At 35.3% G+C, this 20,540-nt stretch overlaps 3 protein-coding genes and 1 long non-coding RNA gene across 8 annotated transcripts; 2 read left to right on the plus strand and 2 right to left on the minus strand.

Annotated features, from left to right (window-relative positions):
• Positions 1–2,729: 2,729 nt before the first annotated feature.
• LOC140871025 (uncharacterized) lies at positions 2,730–4,504 on the minus strand. The gene is made up of 3 exons (XR_012147586.1): positions 4,297–4,504; positions 3,986–4,077; positions 2,730–3,625 (listed from the first exon to the last, which is right to left on the minus strand). It is a non-coding gene; the product is annotated as an uncharacterized lncRNA (long non-coding RNA).
• A 1,967-nt stretch (positions 4,505–6,471) lies between these two features.
• LOC140870903 (uncharacterized) lies at positions 6,472–7,969 on the plus strand. 4 transcript variants are annotated; one of them, XM_073273306.1, is made up of 4 exons: positions 6,472–6,636; positions 6,770–6,960; positions 7,495–7,578; positions 7,696–7,969. In XM_073273306.1, exons 1-4 carry the CDS (start codon positions 6,472–6,474, stop codon positions 7,931–7,933), a joined length of 678 nt encoding a protein of 225 aa, XP_073129407.1. In that variant the 3' UTR covers positions 7,934–7,969. The 4 variants fall into 4 exon arrangements, with proteins under 4 accessions (XP_073129407.1, XP_073129404.1, XP_073129405.1 ...); XM_073273303.1 differs by having other exon boundaries at positions 6,472–6,658; positions 6,768–7,161; positions 7,495–7,969; XM_073273304.1 differs by having other exon boundaries at positions 6,770–7,161; positions 7,495–7,969.
• A 712-nt stretch (positions 7,970–8,681) lies between these two features.
• Positions 8,682–13,134, minus strand: LOC140870902 (E3 ubiquitin-protein ligase At1g63170-like). Of its 2 annotated transcripts, none has more exons than XM_073273302.1 (5): positions 12,941–13,134; positions 11,552–12,344; positions 10,094–10,219; positions 9,717–10,008; positions 8,682–9,160 (listed from the first exon to the last, which is right to left on the minus strand). In XM_073273302.1, exons 2-5 carry the CDS (start codon positions 12,193–12,195, stop codon positions 8,960–8,962), a joined length of 1,263 nt encoding a protein of 420 aa, XP_073129403.1. In that variant the 5' UTR covers positions 12,196–12,344; positions 12,941–13,134; the 3' UTR covers positions 8,682–8,959. The 2 variants fall into 2 exon arrangements, with proteins under 2 accessions (XP_073129403.1, XP_073129402.1); XM_073273301.1 differs by having other exon boundaries at positions 11,552–12,350.
• A 903-nt stretch (positions 13,135–14,037) lies between these two features.
• Positions 14,038–17,774, plus strand: LOC140870904 (serine/threonine protein phosphatase 2A 57 kDa regulatory subunit B' kappa isoform-like). The gene is made up of 2 exons (XM_073273307.1): positions 14,038–16,054; positions 17,145–17,774. Exons 1-2 carry the CDS (start codon positions 14,918–14,920, stop codon positions 17,478–17,480), a joined length of 1,473 nt encoding a protein of 490 aa, XP_073129408.1. The 5' UTR covers positions 14,038–14,917; the 3' UTR covers positions 17,481–17,774.
• The last annotated feature ends 2,766 nt before the right edge of the window (positions 17,775–20,540 follow it).

Below are 20,540 nucleotides of genomic sequence, written 5' to 3' on the forward strand. Positions count from 1 at the left end.
GCTTTGTAAAATTTTTTTAGGTTTTTGGAATTTGATTATGATTTTATGTCATTTGTCTTGCCAAAAAGAATAGATAATTGCAATGGATGTCCCTCTAAAAAAGAGTTGAATCTCGTTTGTCTTTATTGTTTTACATTTGGAAGAGATACCTTTCTTACAGAGGTATGAAAAATATCTAGTTCCTTTTTATTCGTACAGTTTCATTGATGGTTGGTATGCAAAAACTCACGAAGCTTATTCTCCCCAAGACTTGCTTCTGTGACAATAAAGTTGCTAGAGAGATTACTGAACTCCAGATTTTCTGTGTCTTGCGTGGTCATTTCCCAACGACCTTTGCTCCACACCTTTCCAGTGTTTGACTTCATACTCAAAGAATTAACTTCGCCGAGTTCTTTTTCGATCCCGACATCAGCTTTGAATCGAAAAAGAAATCCAGTAGACGACCATCCAGCCTTGAGTGATAGCTTCTTTTTATCAGCTTCATCCCCTTCATGTTTGACCCTTCTTGCTAAAATCCGCCCTGATTCATAATCACTTGCCATGACAATCGCCAATTCTAAGGGAGATTCTCACTCAGGCAGCCATCTAACTCTTATCCAGTGCACGATTGAAGTAGCCATATCATCCAAACACAGACTCCAAGCAATTAGTAGCATGAAATCCACCCCTTTCACTCTAAATACTCTTATGTTAATCATAATTGCACAAGCCCCTAAACCGTTACATACTTCAATAACGATGTCATGACACTTATCTCCAACCCATAATTCAACGATGTCCTTTTTAAGGATCAGCGGCTCCAACTCCTTTGATAAAGATCTAAAAATATAACTGTGGCTGTCATCCCTGTCCACCCACACCAAAAGTGAATATCCTCTAATTATATCAAAGGATCTCAGATTATTAAGTTGAAACTTACCTTTCACACTAACCAAAATTTGATTTCGGAACTTCAATTTGCAATCTTCAACCCTTTCAAATCTTGACTCTGCCTTCCTAGTCTTGTTCTTCTTACTTATGGGTTGTTTGCTATCGACTTCATTGAATCTTTTGCCGTGTCCTTTTTTTTTCCAATTTCGTTATGCGTTTGCAATTGGCTTACTCGGAGGCTTGTTCCCGCTTTACTTTCGTGCATAAACGTCAAGCGCGACACCCTTGGCTCGTTCTTCCATTCTCGATCTGCGACTAGGCTAATAAATGGACTCGCATCGCCCTGATCTGAATGTTTTTTAATCGATTGGGCCCATTCCATGGCCCAGCTATCAATCGCTTTGTATATAGGCTTCTTTGCATCCAGCCCACCCTCATTAGGGTTGCTCCAATTTTTTTCTCTGGGCCCCTTAAATACCAGGCCTATGCATGGTAATTTAACCCAAGCCCACTCAAATTTTTCATGAAGCCCTGAATTCTGCCGCCATGGCTTCCAATCGGCGAGGCCTTTGCATGGATCTGTTGCCTTATCTGGAGGCTTCTTCTTTTTAATCCATTGGAACGAAAGATGCGTCGCATTTTCTGGAATCCTATTTTGAGTCCCCTGAAACCAAGGATGGGCGGAATCCTCCGTACAACTGAACATGATTTTCCGGCGATTGATGGAAGACCCAATGATCGATTCAGAGTATGGTTCAGCTTCGGAAGCCCATCCAATTAGGTCCATTCCAGCAAATTTTGGTAGAACTCCTCGTCTGAGATCGTGCTTCTCCTTCTCCATGGAATTTTCTTCAATATTTTGTTGCCCTTCACTGCCCAACATTTCGGCTGTTGAGAACTTAATTTTTTCCTCAACTCCCACAAAATCTGGTACTGATATTTCCTCCATGTCAGTGTCATCGATCGGCATCTTTGTAAATGGATTATGATCGTCCTCTGCACTCTCCTGCACATCAGCCTGTTCCTCACTAGTTTCTTCTTCAGCTTGATCGTGCGTACTCTTTTGGGTAACGTTTCTAGAATTCAAGGTGAAACTTCTTCCATCAATCTGGTTTTTCTATTTGAGGTATTTATCCAATATCGCCTTAGTCTCCTGCACCAATTCCAAAATCTCTTGCAGTGTTCGATCGTGAGTTTCTGTGGTTGCCATTTCTTCTCTCCCAAAAATTATCCGGCAGGTACGGAACAATTGTTAGGAACCACAATTTATATATATAATAGAAGAGAATTACAGTAAAGAAAATACCCAAAGATGAACTCTGTCCCTAGCCAAAGCTAGTCCCTAGCACATGCTAGTTAACACTCAACAAAGAAAATGAACTGAATGCCTCCCAACTCTCCTTCCTCACATATTTATTTAATACACTCTTCTAGAGGCTTCTAAGCCTATTGGGCTATTTAGATCTAGGCCCATATGCAAATTAGTTTTAGTATCAGTTTTGCACCAAATCTTTTGAACCTATTGTTACTTGTTCTGTGAATTCAAATGTCTTGTTTCTTTTAATTTTTCTGCCAGAGCGTGCTATTTAGGTGTGTCCATCTACTTGTTCAGTTTTGCGCTAATACTTGATATCAGTTTTGCACCAAATCAGTTTTACACCAAAACTGTTCCAAGATTACTTGTTATGTGCATTCAACATGGAAGCAATGTGGATAAAATTGTTCTGTGTAGCTCCAATTCTTTGTGATCTTATGGTTTTTAGATTGATATCACAGTATAGAATATTCAAAATTCATACTTAAACGCAAATGACTTCATACTTAAACGCAAATGACTGGCAACAAAAATTTTAGAAACTTTTATTGATCAATAGAAACAAATTTACAGCAGATTCAGAAATAAATTTACATTAGATTTCACAAAAAACAGATAATAACTATTTTCACTTTCTCATATACAAAATTAAACACTCTTGAATAGTTCACTATTTTCACTTTGTGCTCTTGTATCTCCTGTTCTTGTATCTGTAGCTCCATTCTTGAACAAAGTAATAACTCTTCTCCTGTTCTTGTATATATCTGTAGGTCCATTCTTGAACAAAGTAATAACTCTTCAACAAAGTACTTCTTGAACAAACTTCTGTATCTGCAAAATCATACCTTTCCAACCTAGAACAAAATTCTGTTTTGCAAAATCATATATTTCCAACCAAGAATTGGTCTATCAATTCCGAATGAGCAACAATAATACATAAGGGAAAAAATGAATAAAATGAAACAATAAAATATCAATACTCATTCTCATTCAATTCGCCACCATCGCTGGATCTTCCCACACAAAAAAATTACATCCACCACTCTGTCATGCTGGTAAAATATGCATGTGAAATGCGTGTCCAAGTCAGTAGAGCAAAACAGGCTACTCAGCATATTGGTGCAAGGCAGAGACAAAGTCAAAACTCGGATTCTTCTTTTGCCATGCACAGTAGAGTAAAGTAGAGCACTCTGGACAACACAAACATACGAAGTGACCAGATGATACACTTCTCAGAGGGAGAGGGAGAGGGCATAAAAAATCTTGTTATCCAGATGATAACAGATTCATCACAAATCAGGAGAATTAGGTGACCATTCCAAGCTGAAATCATAAGGGCAGGGCAGAGAATTGAAGTTAAACATGAAAAGCACACTCTGAGCCTTTCTGCAACTTATCAATGTGCTTTAGCGATACCATTATCGTTTTGTCACAGTCAATCTGCCAAATATGAAGCATGGTGAGGAAACCATTGTCTGTTCCAAGCCAACAAAATGTGGAAAAAGAAAATGTCCAACAGTAACAAAGAATTCATTTCTGTGATAAAGCAATTGTACTTTCAAAAAGAACTTGAGAATTAAGGACAGATAAGAAGATCATGCAAATGTTGCATTGAAAAGATTAGAGATGGCAATCAAATGTAGAGAACAGTGTGTGTTTGCAACTATTGTACACTTAAATGGTTATAAAAACTTTTGTAAGCAATATTCACAGAATGATCTAAATGGCATAAACAATAGAAAGAAGGAGAAACTCAGAAACCCTTCTATCATTTCAAGATTAGTGGATCTACATGCTTACTAAAGTGAAATTCAAAGGATTGAATCCAACAAGTTAATGTCATTTTCCTCATGATTGTTGCAGAAACCTTCTTTCGCAGCTTCAAACAGCACCTACATATCCCATGCTTTAATTAATTTCCAGGCATAAATGTGTCAACGAGTAATATTACTAAATAAGTTCAGCCTTCAGGATACTGTGCTTTTTCAAAATCTAAACTAAAGGACTTCCTTACCGACTATAGAAGGAAAAAATATTACATTACAACAAAACTATGAAAATCAATGCAAGTGAAATCTGTAAATTCAAAGAATTGAAAAACAAGACCTCACCTTCAAATTTTGGCAGCCATGGAACCTTCGTCTTGGATTATCAGGTGTCCAAGAAACCCTCAATTGTGCTTTTTTTTCCGCATTTACAGAACAACATTCCTCCTTCAGAATAAACCGAAGTAATCTCGTGTAAAATTGCTTCTCCGCTGCTTAGGAATTTAGGGATTTGTTGAGGGTAGGAAAAAAAGGGTTAATTTGATTTTTTCAAATGAAATAGATGCCCATGCATATAAGATAGAGGAAAGGGTAGGATTTTAACTTTTAAATTTTCTTCGTTATAAACGTGATATGTAAATTAAATTCCACATATGCATGTTGTGGCAAAAAAAAATTTCAAAGCTTTATTTTTATTAAGAAAAAATGCCACTTCAGCAACCATATTTGAAATTGATAGAAAAAGGACTAAATATCTAAATAATTTAAAGATAATGGACGTAAATCAAATTTGGTAAAGATATCGGACCAAAATCCAAAAATGTTAAACATATAGGACTAATTTATCAATTTTCTTGCACTAATAAATAATTAATGAATTCAGTTATCATTACGAAAAGATATATATATATATATATATATATATATATATATATATATAACAGTAGGTGGTTTAATTTGTTTTCTATATAACTAAATAAAATGAAAAAATGCGTACAAGTGTAGCGAATTTATTCAAGAAAACAATGTATATTTTTTAACAATCTAACTTAAAACATGGAATGTATTAAAGTGATCTTTTCAAATTTCATATGTAAATATGTTTTATCTCTTATTATCCTTGATAATTTAGAAATAAAAATTTGGTCTTACATGATAAATCTATACTATATAATAATGCGTAAACTTCTTAGAATAACCATCTCGATCATTTTAATGGATGAACAAAATATCCTTTTTTTATATTTCAATAAATTTATTATTTGCTACTTAGTATCATCTTTCAATTTTATTTTTTCAAATTAAAATAAAAATAGCAATATATTTTTAAGTGCAACATAAATCATTTATGCACATGAATTTCCGCAGACGGGATTACTAGCGGGATTAGTAGTAATTAGCAAGTTCTAAACAATTTCATTTTGGTTGTTCAAGTTTAACAGTTTCATTTTGGTTTGAATAAAAGGCCATTTTATTTCATTTTTTTATGAAGACTATTGAATAAACACTTATTTTTTTTTATAGTACTATAATATTTTATTCTGAATTAAATAATTTGATTTTAATTTTATTCGATTATTTTTGTAGGACTTTTGGTTGACAATTTTAGTTTTATTTATACTTTACTAATTCAATATACAAATATATTTAATAAATAGTTGAAGAAATAAAAACTATATAGAAGCTAAACAGTTAATTAATTCTGTGATATGTTATTTATTTATAATGAATTTTTGTTTGAATATTACATTGCATTTTCGAATGCAGCAATGAGATGTTTGATTTTCATAATCATAATACAAATTTATATGATTATTATATAATTGTAAAAAAAATAATAAAATAGATTTCTCATATAAACAAATAGTCAGGCAAGCAAGTGGATCTTTAAAGAACTCAAAAATCATATATTTTTATAACATAAGATTCTAAAATTCATCCCACATTTGAAGAAGATTCTAGTTTTCTGTTTTTAGAATGTCCCCATGGACAAATTCAGAAGTTTAATTCGTTGAATCAATATCTATATATATATATATATATATATATATCAAATGAGAAGTACAGGCACAAAATCGTACAGCAAAAATTGCGGGGATGGGAGGCTGTCACCTTCCATTGAAAATGGCATGTTTTTTTTTTAATTCTTTTGTTTTTTGGTTTTTTCAACTATTTCTCTATCAAAACACAATTCAAGAACTTGGAAGACCATCTTTCTGAATTTATTCATTCTTCTGCTTATATAAATTCAATTCAATTTAGAATCAAAGGTGCAGAATATCGGTAGAAATCTTCATTTCATTTTCATGCATCCAATGAATACGTAAAAAAAATCTGAGAAAGCTAGGAAAACACATATTACCCTTCAAGAATTTGGAATTCAAGATGTTGTTGATGGTTCAAAATCAAGCCTAATTTTCTTGCATTCATGAAGTTCAACAAATATTCGCATTGATAATCTGAGAGTGGAATCCATTTTGGGAAACTGAAGAAAGAGGGAGGAAGATAAATAAATAAATAATGGGTGTGGATTATTACAATATACTGAAAGTGGAGAAGGGTGCAACAGAGGAGGATGTGAAGAAATCTTACAGAAGATTGGCCATGAAATGGCATCCAGACAAGAATCCCAACAACAAGAAGGAAGCCGAGGCCAAATTTAAGCAAATTTCAGAGGCCTATGAAGTATGTAATTTCATTATTTTACCTTAAAAAACAACATGCACGAATACAGACAAATGGATAAATATCTGATCTCCTGCCCCTGTTTTCTTTTGGGGCAAAATTTCACTGAACGACATTCTTGCATCATTCATAGGTTTTGAGTGACCCTCAGAAGAGGCAAATCTATGATCAGCTAGGTGAAGAAGGTCTAAAAGACATGCCGCCACCCGGTTCAACCGAAAACCGAAACGGTTTCAATCCTCGAGATGCAGAAGATATCTTTGCTGAATTTTTTGGTAGTAGCCCATTTGGATTTGGATCGGCGGGAGCCAGTAGGTCGATGCGGTTTTCGTGCGATGGAGGGACGTTCGGAGGATACAGTGGAAATGATAACATCTTTAGAAACTATAGCGATGGAAATGTAGTGAACATGCAAAAGATCAAACCACCACCTGTGGAGAGTACATTGCCTTGCAGCCTTGAGGATCTGTACACTGGATCAACAAGAAAAATGAAGATATCCAGACAAGTGGTGCAAGCAAACGGGTAGGTATAATCTTTTTATAGCTGCATGAAACCTCATAAATACAAGGGAATGTATTAAAACATAAAATTATCACTGTTCCACCTCGATTACAAAGTCATGAGTTCAGAACATTTTTTGGTGCATAAATACAAGGAAATTTTCTTGGTATATATAGCCTATTATGTCTGGTTCTTTATATTCATGAGGAGTGGCATCAACTTGGATTCATCAGAACACACAAAACAGTCATAGAGAGTGCTTATAAATGGTTGAAAAAGGTTGAAAAAACAACCTTAAAAGTATATATGCTTCAATGGATCTTCCCTGAAATAAAAATGGATCCCTGTTCGCAGGAGGTTGGTGCAAGAAACTGAGATACTAACGATCGATATAAAACCTGGATGGAAAAAGGGAACGAAGATAACTTTTCCGGACAAAGGAAACGAGCAACCGAACCAGCTCCCTGCAGATCTTGTGTTTGTCATAGATGAAAAACCACACGAAGTATTCAGGAGAGATGGCAATGACTTGGTCATGAATTATAGCGTAACGTTGGCAGAAGCGATCGGGGGTTTAACTGTGGAGGCCAAAACATTAGATAATCGAGCTTTGTTGATCCCAGTGAATGAAATTATCAGCCCTGGTTATGAAGTGCTGGTTTCAGGAGAGGGTATGCCTATCGCGAAGGAGCCTGGGAACCGGGGTGATTTGAAAATTCGGTTTGAAGTTAAGTTCCCCACAAGATTGACTACTGAGCAACGAGCTGCACTCAAACGGGCTCTGGGAGGTTGATATTAACAGGGTTTACAACTTCACAGGTTATTTCTCTGTATGTGGGCAGATGTTTCTTTCGAATTCATTGTGTATGTTCATGTATGAAGCAATGGTATTTTTGGGGTGTTTGATGAATGATGAGGGGTTGATTCTTGTTATTTCTAGCAACTCCCGCAAATCAATCATGTTTTTCTTTTCATTTTTCTTAGAATGGAAAGCTAGAGAACTGCATTCTTTGCATCAAAATCTCATTATAGAAGTGAGAACTTTTCATCATGTACTATATACCATAAGAGACATAAACAAATATAATGCAAGTAATGCTTGAGATTGTCTATATATCATAAGAGTACAAAGACAAACAAATTAAATTTAATGCAAAGTAATGTTTGAGATTGTTTTTTAAAAAAAGTCTTTTTGAACTTTTTCTTCATAAAATAAAAGATTTTCTTTTGAAGTAATTTCAACACTGATGTAATCTAGCCACTAGAGAGTAGAAACTCCTTAGTTTTGGCCAGCTTCAGAGCCAAATTTCCCAGATATGGAGTCATCTCAGCACCATTGTCCATTAAGTGAGGGTTGAGTCTGTCGACCAGAAGAACCCCACTTAAGTAGTGCTTGGAAATACTTGAAAAAGTTGTGAATTTTGTAAAGAAAAGCTCATAATCACCTTTTTCGAGCATTTTTCAAACGCTACCTTGTGGTATGCATTGAAAGAAAATGGATCCGACGCGTATGAATTTCATATATTTCAGACACATACATATTACATACAACCATATTGCATTATTCTCCGAAATAGTGGTAATTAAGTACACACAACAATTTCCTCATCACTGAATGACCTAAGAACTGCTACAATCTTTATCACATACAAAACAGTAGACATTTAAAAATCATGGAATGCAAATAACAATATACCCATCAAACAGCGACAGTAGACCCGTCAGCTATGAGCATTTGGGCATCAACTCAACCATACAAAATAAGTATATATCCTCCAGCACTCGAGAAATATCGTGCTGAATATTATTCAGAATTTTATTATATAGTTTGGTCCCGCAGGCTGGCGGTAGCTTGAGTCAGGGAACTCAAAATGGTCTCACCAACATCTGTTTTGCAGAGAGGACACGATGCGTTGATTTTCAGCCATTTATCGACACAATCCTTGTGAAAGAAATGGGAACACGGCAATTCTCTGAGCTCATCATTGTGCACATATTTTGCCAAGCAAATACAGCATACCTGTGGCGCAGAACGACCAACCATACAATTCCTAGTCAGAGCTATTTGTAAACTCACGAATCAAATAAATTGAGCAAGGTTGCATGCAAACTTATTCTTAAGGTTGAAAAACCACTAGAACGGGCTAAAATTTGGAGAGGTAAATTCAATAAAACAGTACAGAAACATCTTGGACTTACGTAAAGTAGGGTTGGGCATTTGCTATATCGAGTAAGTTCAATTTATGCAACATAGATGGTTGTGATGTACGGAGTAAGACACTAAACATGGCACTGATAAATCTAACAGTCTTCGCTACATATGGTGCTTCCCCAAATTTACTTTCTGTACTTTTATTAGTTGCATCTAACCTTATACTTAACAGAAAATACAGGCAACAAGCACCTAGAGATGTATTCTCAATTTATAGCTAAATCAGCCTTCAATGTCCTCACACTCGCCCTTCCATGGACAAAACTAACAAAAAATTAATTTAAGAGACGCAGTAGTCAAATCATTCAACTAAATCTATATCTAATGAAAAACTTAGGCAACACATGAGCTAACTGAAGCTTACCGCATCCTCTCCTGATATTAACCGCTCTTTTTCTGTTCCAGCGGCCACTATGCCACCTTCACCTGCACCCGAACTACTTTCCTTGTTATTGCCACTCTTATTTTTCCTTGCTTTGAATTTATAAGTTGGCAAAGAACTGATAGACTCTTGAGTAGCTCCTCTGTTCGGAGATGCATCTTCTCTGAATCTCAGGACTGAAAATATACAAGGGAGGCAGCAGCAAATTGTCGCACAGAGGATAAAAGGCATCGCATATCCAATACAACTAAAGGTGAGAAACACTATACACAACCTGTATGTGAAGAAAATTCAAAATGGTGAGCACAAGAAACCAAATAAATCATTAACTGTGGAACTAGAGAATATATGGAAATAACCTGTACAAATTGGGAGCATCACTTGAAGATGAGTGTCCTCCAAAAATCCAAACATTACCAACCACAAACCAAACGGCGAAAAAACAATCCAAAGCCATCTTGAAATATTCAACAAAAACCTTAACCCTGCAAGAATAATCCCAAAACAATTAGCTCCCGTCAATGTACTCAGCTTTATTCATGATAACAAGACAAACAGAAACAAGTTTCTGCGCAAGAAATGGTGGTATGAAGAACAATACCATCGATAATTTCTAACATGTTGAATCAACCTTTTCAAATGGTATCAATGTTACAATCACTTTTTTCAAACCGCTAACTGAAACAAAGGAACTATAACTATTTAACATTCATACATATGTATCTCCACGGGAAAAATCAGTCCAAAGTACCGCTTCACGAATCTCAGTCCAAGATGACCTTCCTAAAGATAAATGACAGTGAGTACCCAAAGCATAACTCTGTACGAGTTCTTAGCGAGGAGAAAATTGTGGGGAAATAAAGTAAACTCAGGAAGAAATAGTTTTCCCACATATTAATATGCAAAGAAGAAAGAAGCAGATTGTTCATTGTTTAGACCAAAAATGTAATTCTAAAGTCATCAACCATTACAGTATGAAAGAAGCAGATTGTTTAGACCAAAAATGTTATTCTAAGGTCATCAACCATTTTCATGTGGCCACATCAAAATTCCTTCTTCTTTGTCATGTTTAATAAAACCTTTCAAAAGAACATTGTACACAGAGTCGTGCCCAATCACACCATTAAATATTTTGTCTGACATAACTCACCAATAACCTTCTTCTTCTCACATGACATCTACAGGCTCACAAAATTTTAAAATAAAAGCTCTCTAAAGATATAGGGCCCAACTTTTATCAATATTGGGTGCAAAAATTAACGGGAGCTGTGATTCCGATACTTTTTAATCCAATATTTGTTGAAAACTTTTCCTATCATTTGGAACCCGACTAATTGCTCTGTCAATGCTGTGTTATTCCAATATCCAAGCTATATTAAAATATCTAACATTTCTTCTCAAGTGACTTTGCAAGATTTGTAACTGAATTCTCTAAACAAGACTTGTAACCAGATTCCTAGAGACATCACAAGAAAATATATCGATGTTGTAAATAACATCTCAGCACATAATCCACAATGAATTCCCTTATTCGTGCTTGAAATTTTCTCCACGCCAACAAGTTACAATCTTGACATCACTTTGTGTGTGAGGCCAAATCAAGGAGCAACAGAACCACGTCAAAGAACTCAATACTAGCGAGAAATCGCTCAAGTATCCACAATTGCAATTTCAAAAATTCTATTTCACTGACAAATGTGACTACTTGACCCATTCCCAAAAAAGAAATTAAGAACAGGATCGATTGAGAATCCATTACAGCATTGAGATGTATAACATGAAGAAAAAAAAAAGGATAAGACAAGCATTTTGATTACCTTGGATTTGGCATTCCATTACTTTGAGTGCCTCTGGTTGTTGTTGCAGTTGTCCAGCGATCTTCCGACCCCACAACTCTTCCAGTCAAAGAACCTGAACTATTGATGCCTTGAGAGGACTCTTGACTTTGTTGAGACGAAACCTGTTCAGAAACCTGGTTTCGATATTTAAATCGCCAATATAAAAGAGGAAGAATCGCCAAACAGCCAGATGCATAACCAACAATCCATGTCCTCAAAGGAGCTCCTGGTTTCTCATGATTCGACAGAGATAAAACAATAATAGCAGCAATAATTTGGCTAACCGTCAGCACTAGCTCAATGGATATCCATATCCCTGAATTTAATGGACTCCGTTGGCGCCCGCGACTATTTCCTCTTCGTACTAGCGATGAATTCCTCGAGTTTGAGCCATTAGATGGATATAGAGGAGCCCTTGAACTAATAGACGGCTGATCTTCCCTATGTTGCTGCTCCAGACCACTTGATGCCCTCTCGTGGGAGGAGCCCGATGAAGAAGCATCACTACTAGTAGCAATTTCAATAACATGTTCATTATCATAACGATTATCTGCTCGCTCCATTAACAATGGGACTTTGTTTGTTTGGCTTTTACGATGAAGTCCAAGTAAGGGCAAAGCCATGCAAGTCCACGGAGCGGACAAAGAAAGCAGATAACATGGAATAACCCTCTTGCTAAAAGCTTCCAAACCCTTCCTACGTATCCAAAAAGTTAAAGGCACAGCCGAAAGTGATGTTATTTTCCTTTACATCAGCATGTGCAAGTAAAACTCTGTTCCTGGTCAAATAACAGGAGGCGGGATGAACCACAGAGAGTAGAATGAACAGTAACCAAGCTAACAAATACAAACTATTACATCTCTTCGATAAAAACTAAACCATCAAATAATGAGTATTAAACTATGAAGTTCAGTGAATCAACTGGCCATTCAAACCATCTTAGCTTTATAGCTTATATTATTTCGATCGAACGGCCAATCATCAGCATAAACTCATCGAAATCACTAGGATATTCCTAACCTAAAACATACAGTAAAAAGGGGACAAGAAAATCCTTAATTGACGCAAATTCCACAATCTCAATAGATTTCAGTCTCTGAACGCTAAAATCGAAATCCCAATTGGCAAATTAAAGGCGTTAAATCGTTGACCATATTTCACGGATTAGTTCCAATTTCCAAGGACCAAAATAATCCAAACCCCTAAGTAGCAAGAATTTCAGAAACAAAAACTGGGCGTTAAAATTAAAACCCAAAAAAGAACGGAAGAGAACCCGCTCATCTACACGACAACCAATCAAAAATCTATAAACGTTCATAAAAAATATTCAAACAAAGAGATTAAGAAAAAGGAAAATATGATACTGACGAGTGTTTCAATATCAGCGAGCCTTGGAGCTAGAACCAGGTAAAGATTTCTTCGAGAAGCTAGGAATCGCTTAATTTGATGGTTTTTGGAAGATTACTTGTGGAAATTGTAGAAAATGTATTACAAGAAGTTAAAGAGCTCGTTTTTAATCGTCTTTCGGCGTCCCTTTGTTTTCACCTGGCTTGACAGAGTCATCCGAGAATATTCTATTCACTCTAACACTAGTCTTAATTCTTGAAAAACAAAATAAATAACAGAAGTCCTTTCTGTTAAAATTATTTTTTCGAACAATTTTTCAAAATGAATTTCTTGTATTTTTACTCGTGTTATTACAAAAAATTTTTTACATGAAAGTAATAATTTTTATAGATAGGTTAGGTTAAAGATCTATTTCATAAAATTGATCTTTGAAATAATTTAAAATGATTTTTTTTGTGGATTGATATGTGTTAAACAAATCATTTATCCAATATTAATTATATAGCCTGAAAATTTAACAAGTACATTGAAATAAGTATTTTCTCATTTAGGATAAACTTTTGTATCACTAGTTATAATCGATTTGAATTATCTAATTCATTCATAATCGTTTTCCCTGTTAACCAAGTTGCAATAACATATTCAATTTTGCAAGTATATATGAATGTTAAATGTGAAGGATGAATGCATTTGAATTAATATATGTGAAATAAATAGTAGCCACAAAATAATAAATCTATGGTTGGAGCCACATGCCATTTTCATTATTCAATAATTGGAAAAAAAAAAAAGAAGAAAAAAATCTCAATATGATTTCAATCTCACGTGTCTAAAGATGTAATATAATTTTGGTTCGAGTGAGGATGAATGAAGATTCTTTATGGTATTTTAAATCAGGGGATCAATTTATTTGAATCAAAATCTCAAAATTTTTAGCTCATGAAATTTTTATGGCCGATATGCCATAAAGTTTTGATTATGCATGCCATGAAATAACATATTTTTGAAGGAATAACAAAATTATTTTCTGTATGTATTTTTCCGCTCTATGACACGCATTGGTAAGTACAATTTTCACTGTAAAGGGGAGAGATATAATTTACCATTTACAGGAAACAAGAAAAGAGAGAGGCAGAGGCCAAATCTCATGCAATCCATCTGCTGCATATATACAGAGAAAAGTGCAATCATCATTTATTTTCTCTCCTTTTTTTCTGTCTTCTCAGCGCAAGCAAAGAGACAAACAATTAACAACTCAATTGAAATTATTGAAGTTGATCCTTCTCTTTTCAACAAATCCACCCATCACTGGCTAAGGTTTCGTCATCATAATTAAAGAAACACACACATACACCTCTCTCCACCTGCTGGGAACGTTTGGTAGTCGAAGATCCAGCTTTTTCTCTGTAATCTGCGTGTGTGTGAGTTGATTTTTTTTACCCCTTTTTCTCATCTTTATTTCAAGAATCTTGGCCCGGTTCGTTTCAAAATTTCAAGCGCCCTTTTACCGTTTATTTAAGTTTTTTCCCCCTTCTTTTAACTCTGAAAAGTTTATATAGTTAGCATGTATGTTTATGAAGAAGAAATATTTTCTTTTTTAATATGATATGTGGGGATTTTGTTGATTATGGTTTCTTTAATGGTGGGAACGGCAAGATTTTTTCTTTATTTATCTGAAAATAGTGTGGGATGTATTGATGTGACTTCTAGGGTTTGTTAACTTTGTTTGCTCCTTTTTCTCAGTAATCTTTGTTCAAAATTTGTTCGAAGATCACAATTCATTCTGTAAGTTGTATATGGGATTTTCTCAATTTAAGGTTTTTTCCCCAGATCCCCAATTTTTAACGTCCATGCATCAATCTCTGGGCTAGATTTTCATCCATCTCCTCCACTTAAAATGACTTTAATTTGAAAACTCTAAAGCGAAGCTTCAGTCTAGATTTTGTAAGCAAAGTTTCAGTCTTTTATCCAATTGAAAGAGGAACTTGAAAACCCAGAATGTGGAAGCAAATTCTTAACAAACTCCCTCGAAAATCCCAGAAGCCTGATCATGATTCGCAAAGAAACCCTAGTTCAGGCCCCAACGTACCAAGTCAGGTCACGGCCCGGGCCAATGCAGCCAACCCTGCTATTAAACGGGCTTCAGCTGCAGTCTTTCCAGCCAGTGTGATTGCAGGGATTGAGCCGTTGCAAGCATTCAAGGATGTTCCGAGTTCAGAAAAAATGAATCTTTTCATTAGTAAGTTAAGTCTTTGCTGTGTAGTATTTGATTTCACCGATCCAACCAAAAATATCCAAGAAAAGGAGCTTAAGCGAGCAACACTGCTCGAGCTTCTTGATTTTGTATCACAGAGCCTCCCGAAATTCTCAGAGCCTGCGATTTTAGCATCGTGCAAAATGTGCTCCATAAATTTGTTCCGTGTTTTCCCCCCTAATTATCAGCTGAGTAACAAAAGTGTGGGTGAAAATGATAATGATGATGAGCCAACGTTCGATCCTGCATGGTCTCACTTGCAGATAGTGTATGATTTCTTGCTCAAGTTTGTGACTTCCGCATCTTTGGAGGTGAAAGTTGCAAAAAAATATATTGATCATTCCTTCATTTTGAAAATAATTGACCTGTTTGATTCGGAAGATCCCAGGGAACGGGACTGTCTTAAGGCGATTCTGCATAGGATTTATGGGAAGTTTATGGTCCACAGGCCATTTTTAAGAAAGTGCATAGGCAATGTGTTCTACAGATTTGTGTTTGAGACAGAGAAGCATAATGGAATTGCTGAGCTGTTGGAGATTTTTGGTAGTGTTATTACGGGATTTGCTATACCTTTGAAAGAGGAGCATAAGATTTTTCTTTGGAGAGCATTGGTTCCGCTACACAAGCCAAAGTCTTTGGGGATTTACTTTCAGCAGCTGTCGTATTGCGTGACTCAGTTTATCGAGAAGGAGCCTAAATTGGCCAGCATTGTGATTGATGGGCTATTGAAATATTGGCCAATTACGAATAGCCAGAAGGAAGTGATGTTTTTAGGTGAGTTGGAGGAGATTCTCGAAGTGATCAATATGGCTGAGTTCCAAAAGATCATGGTTCCGTTATTCCGGAGAATCAGAAACTGCATAAATAGTTACCATTTTCAGGTGACTTGCTTGATTCTATAGTATCTTTAATTTTCCCCCTTTTTAGCTGTAGTTGATATCATGATGATGCGTAATTCTTTAATTGGAGTTATGAAGTTTAGTATCATTTATTGTTTGTTAACATTGTCATGTTCCTATTAAATTTTCCACGAGAAGATAGCGCATGATTATGGATAAGCATTTTTATTAGATTGATATACAATATTGTTATTGGTTTTCGTATAATTGAATAACTATGTCACCATATGTTGGCTACCGGAAAGAGGTTGTTATATGGCATTAAATAGGGGTAAAAATCAGCACTTCACTTCTTGAAAAAAATTGCTACACGCGCATTTCATCGACTCTTCAACTGTCAGTAAATGGCAGAGGAGCCCCTACACCAATAACAACTGTCATTTCCCTAGCTAGGTTGTGATCCTGAATCTTGCAATTGAGTTGCAATTAAGGTGTAGGGTCCCATCAAAGCTTTACTGAAAGTCCTCAAAAGGGATTAAAGATCATCTAGTGAGAGCAATTCGGATCAGCATTTGCGGAAATATTAAAAACGGTCTTGATAGCCAATTAAAATTTAATGCAGGTGAACCATCTAAGACCATTTGGTAATCTGATTAGAAAACATTAGTCTGCTAGAATTATGAGCCCAACACCACGTGAAGGCATTATACTTGATTGGATAGACTTACGGAGGTGATATTCTTTATCTGAAGTGGGTTTTATAGTTGGAAATGATAGTGTTTTCAATACCGAAAAATTAATCGAGTGTTTAATGTTGTTTAGGTATATTGAATGGCAATATCTCCACTCTTTTCAGAGATGCGTAGCAGAATTTATCAAATATTGTATTGTTTCCCGTATGGTTTTACTGTCAAGGGATCTCAGCCTTTTTTTCCCATTTGATTTGTTGTTTTGACCGATCATATATTTAATTCTGTGTCTGCTACATTTCTTCCACATTAAAGATTATCAATCTTTCACCTTATGGTCTTGCAAGATCTCCTATGCCATGTGAAATTTTGTCTCTGAATCAACGCTTCTTAACAGATGAATGAATTCCACTTTATCATAATTTCCTCCGGTCCCATTGCAGGTAGCTGAAAGGGCTCTGTTTCTGTGGAACAATGACCAAATTGTCAATCTAATTGCACACAACCGCCAAATTATACTGCCCATAGTATTCCCGGCTCTAGAAACCAACGCACAAAACCACTGGAACCATGCTGTCCTGAACTTGACTTTAAACGTGAGAAAAATGCTTGCAGAAATGGACGATGCTCTAGTCTTAGCTTGCATCTCCAATTGCCGAGAGGAGCAAGAGAATATGAACTTGGTCATGGAAAAGCGAAAGGAGACTTGGGAGCGATTGGAAAATAGTGCTAGTCTTCAGCCAATATCTGGAAACACTGCTGTTCTGGTAACTTATTAACAACCTTTTTTCCTGTTAATGCAAGACCTTGTTAGCCTTTGTTCAATCAGTCCTAGAATCGTTTTGTGATGGATTTGCTGCTGTTTAAATATGTTGTTTTCCCCAACAAAGCGCAGGGGAAGTGTATCTCTTTAGCTGTATCGTTTGTAAGGGTGACTTGTGACTGCTTCCATGTGTGCCTCAATGATTTGCAGTTGCTATCTTTTAATTTTTTGTATTATTTCGATCTTTCATTGTTAGTGGACTGGTAATATGACTTTTAGGAGAGGTGGAAGGTAAATTTTATGGATGGAAGATGCGTGTATAGGAGCGATTTTTCCATTCTGGGTTCGTCTCTAAACGACTCCGACAAGGACAAAAGTGTGGCGTCGCCTGTCCACTAGAAAGGATGATCATCTTCAAGTCTTGGTCACAAATTACATGACTTAGCCCAAGTTCTGTTCCCACTGAAACTTGGAACCAAATAGTACATGCATATATTCAGATAATTGTTCCTTGCTTGCTTACAGAAATAATAATAATAATAATAATAATAATAATAGTTATACATAAATTAATAACTGTTGTGAAAAAGTAAAAATTTATGGTAAAAAGTAAATATTCTAAAACTCAAAATATATCAAACTCTACACTTTATAATATTTTTTTCTCAACTCAATTGTATTTTTCATCACAAATGAAGACCTATTTATAGATCCACATTTGAGGTCCAAAAATTAATACATCATCATTTACATCATCACACACTAATTTTTCACATTTTACAATTCAATATTCAACATAATAATAATAATATATTTTCAACACTCCCCCTTGTGATGATGATCGTGATATGATGATTGTCTTCATTACGTGTTTTATAATGCCTCGTTAAAAACTTTACTAGAAAAAATCCAGTGGGATAAAAACCATAGTAAGGAAAAAAGAGTGCAGCCACGTAAACTCCTCCTCATGTTAACATAAATGATTCTTCACATATTCCGTAGATTGCGCATCGCAATGTTGTATATATGCTTTCTGAATATCGTCGTGGGAAGTGCTTTTGTGAAGAGATCTAATGAGTTCTCACTTGATTGAATGTAACAGATATCAATATCTTTATTCTTCTCAAGCTCTTGAGTGTAGGCAAAGAATTTTGGGGGATATGTTTGGTTCTGTCACTTTTGATGTATCCTTATTTCATTTGAGCAATACATGCAGCATTATCTTCATATAGTGTCACAGGCTTCTTGTCTACTGTCAATTCAAACGATATTTGAATATGTTTGGTCATTGACTTTAACCATACACATTCACGACTTGCTTCATGTAATGCAATAATCTCGGCGTGATTTGATGAAGTTGTTACGAGTGTTTGTTTCTGTGAACGCCAAGAAATTGCGGTGCCTCCACGAGTAAATACCTATCCAGTTTGGGAACGTGCCTTATGTGGATCAGATAAATATCCAGCATCAGCATAACCAATAATACTTTGATTGGTGTCTTTTGAGTACAAAAGTCTCAAATATGTCGTTTCTCGTTGATAACGGAATATATGTTTAATTCCGTTTCAGTACCTCTTTGTTGGATATGAACTGAATCTTGCCAATAAATTTACAGCAAAAGATATATCAGGTCTAGTGCAATTTGCAAGATACATAAGGGCATCAATGACACTTAGATATGGTACTTCTGGACCAAGAATAACTTCATCATCTTCACATGAACGGAATTAATCTTTTTCTATGTTTAATGATCTTACAACCATTGGAGTACTTAATGGATTTGATTTATCCATATTAAAACGTTTAAGGATCTTTTCTGTATAATTTGCCTGGTGAACAAAAATTCCACATTCCTTTTGTTCGATTTGCAAACCCAGACAATACTTGCTTTTTTCAAGATCCTTCATTTCGAATTCTTCCTTCAAGTACATCATAACTTCTTGAATTTCTTTATTCGTTCCAATGATGTTTAAATCATCAACATATAAAACAATAATTACACATCCGGATGTTGTTTTTTTGATGAAAACACAAGGGCATATTGGATCATTTACATATCCCTTTTTCATCAAGTGCTCACTTAGCCGATTATACCACATTCGGCCGGATTGCTTTAACCCATATAATGATCTTTGCAATTTTACAGAATAAAATTCTCTGGATTTTGAACTTTGTGCTTCAGGCATCTTAAATCCTTCAGGGATTTTCATGTATATATCACTATCAAGTGATCCGTATAAGTAAGCTGTAACAACATCCATAAGACACATTTCCAGATTTTCAGACACTGCCAAACTAATTAAATATCGAAACGTAATTTCATCCATAACAGGAGAATACGTTTCTTCATAATCAATTCCAGGCCTTTGAGAAAACCTTGTGCAACAAGTCTAGCTTTATATCTGACTATTTCATTTTTCTCATTTTGCTTTCGAATAAAAACCCATTTGTATCCAACAGGTTTTACACCTTCAGGTGTGAGGACTATAGGTCCAAAAACATTACGTTTATTCAGCGAATCCAATTCAACCTGGATGACATCTTTTCATTTGGCCCAATCATGACGAGTTTTACACTCACCAAAAGATTTTGGTTTATGATCCTCATTTTCATTTATGATGTCACAAGCCACATTATAAGAAAATATCTCATCAATATCTTCTATGTCTTTTCGGTTCCATATTTTTCCAGTATTAATATAATTGATAGAGATTTCACGATTCTCGTCAGTTTGTGGTTCTGACAGAACATTTTCATCATCAGGTGTTTCTTCTGGAACACCATTTTCTATTTTATGATCATCGTGCTTTTCTATGCCTTTTCTTTTCCGAGGATTTTTATCCTTGGAACCGACTGGTCTTCCACGCTTCAAGCGTGTTATGACATCATGAGTGTCTTTAATTTGTTTCTTTGGAATTTCAACTCAAGCAGGAGCATTTACAGTATATATGATTTTGTTACCCCTTTTGTGTTTGCAAATGCATCTGGCATTTGATTTGCAATTCTTTGCAAATGTACAATTTGTTGTACATCTTTCTCACATTGTTTGGTCCTTGGATCCAAATGTAACAATGAT

This window comes from Henckelia pumila, unplaced genomic scaffold, assembly GCF_033568475.1.
Source record: "Henckelia pumila isolate YLH828 unplaced genomic scaffold, ASM3356847v2 CTG_298:::fragment_3, whole genome shotgun sequence".
Taxonomy (NCBI): Eukaryota; Viridiplantae; Streptophyta; class Magnoliopsida; order Lamiales; family Gesneriaceae; genus Henckelia; species Henckelia pumila.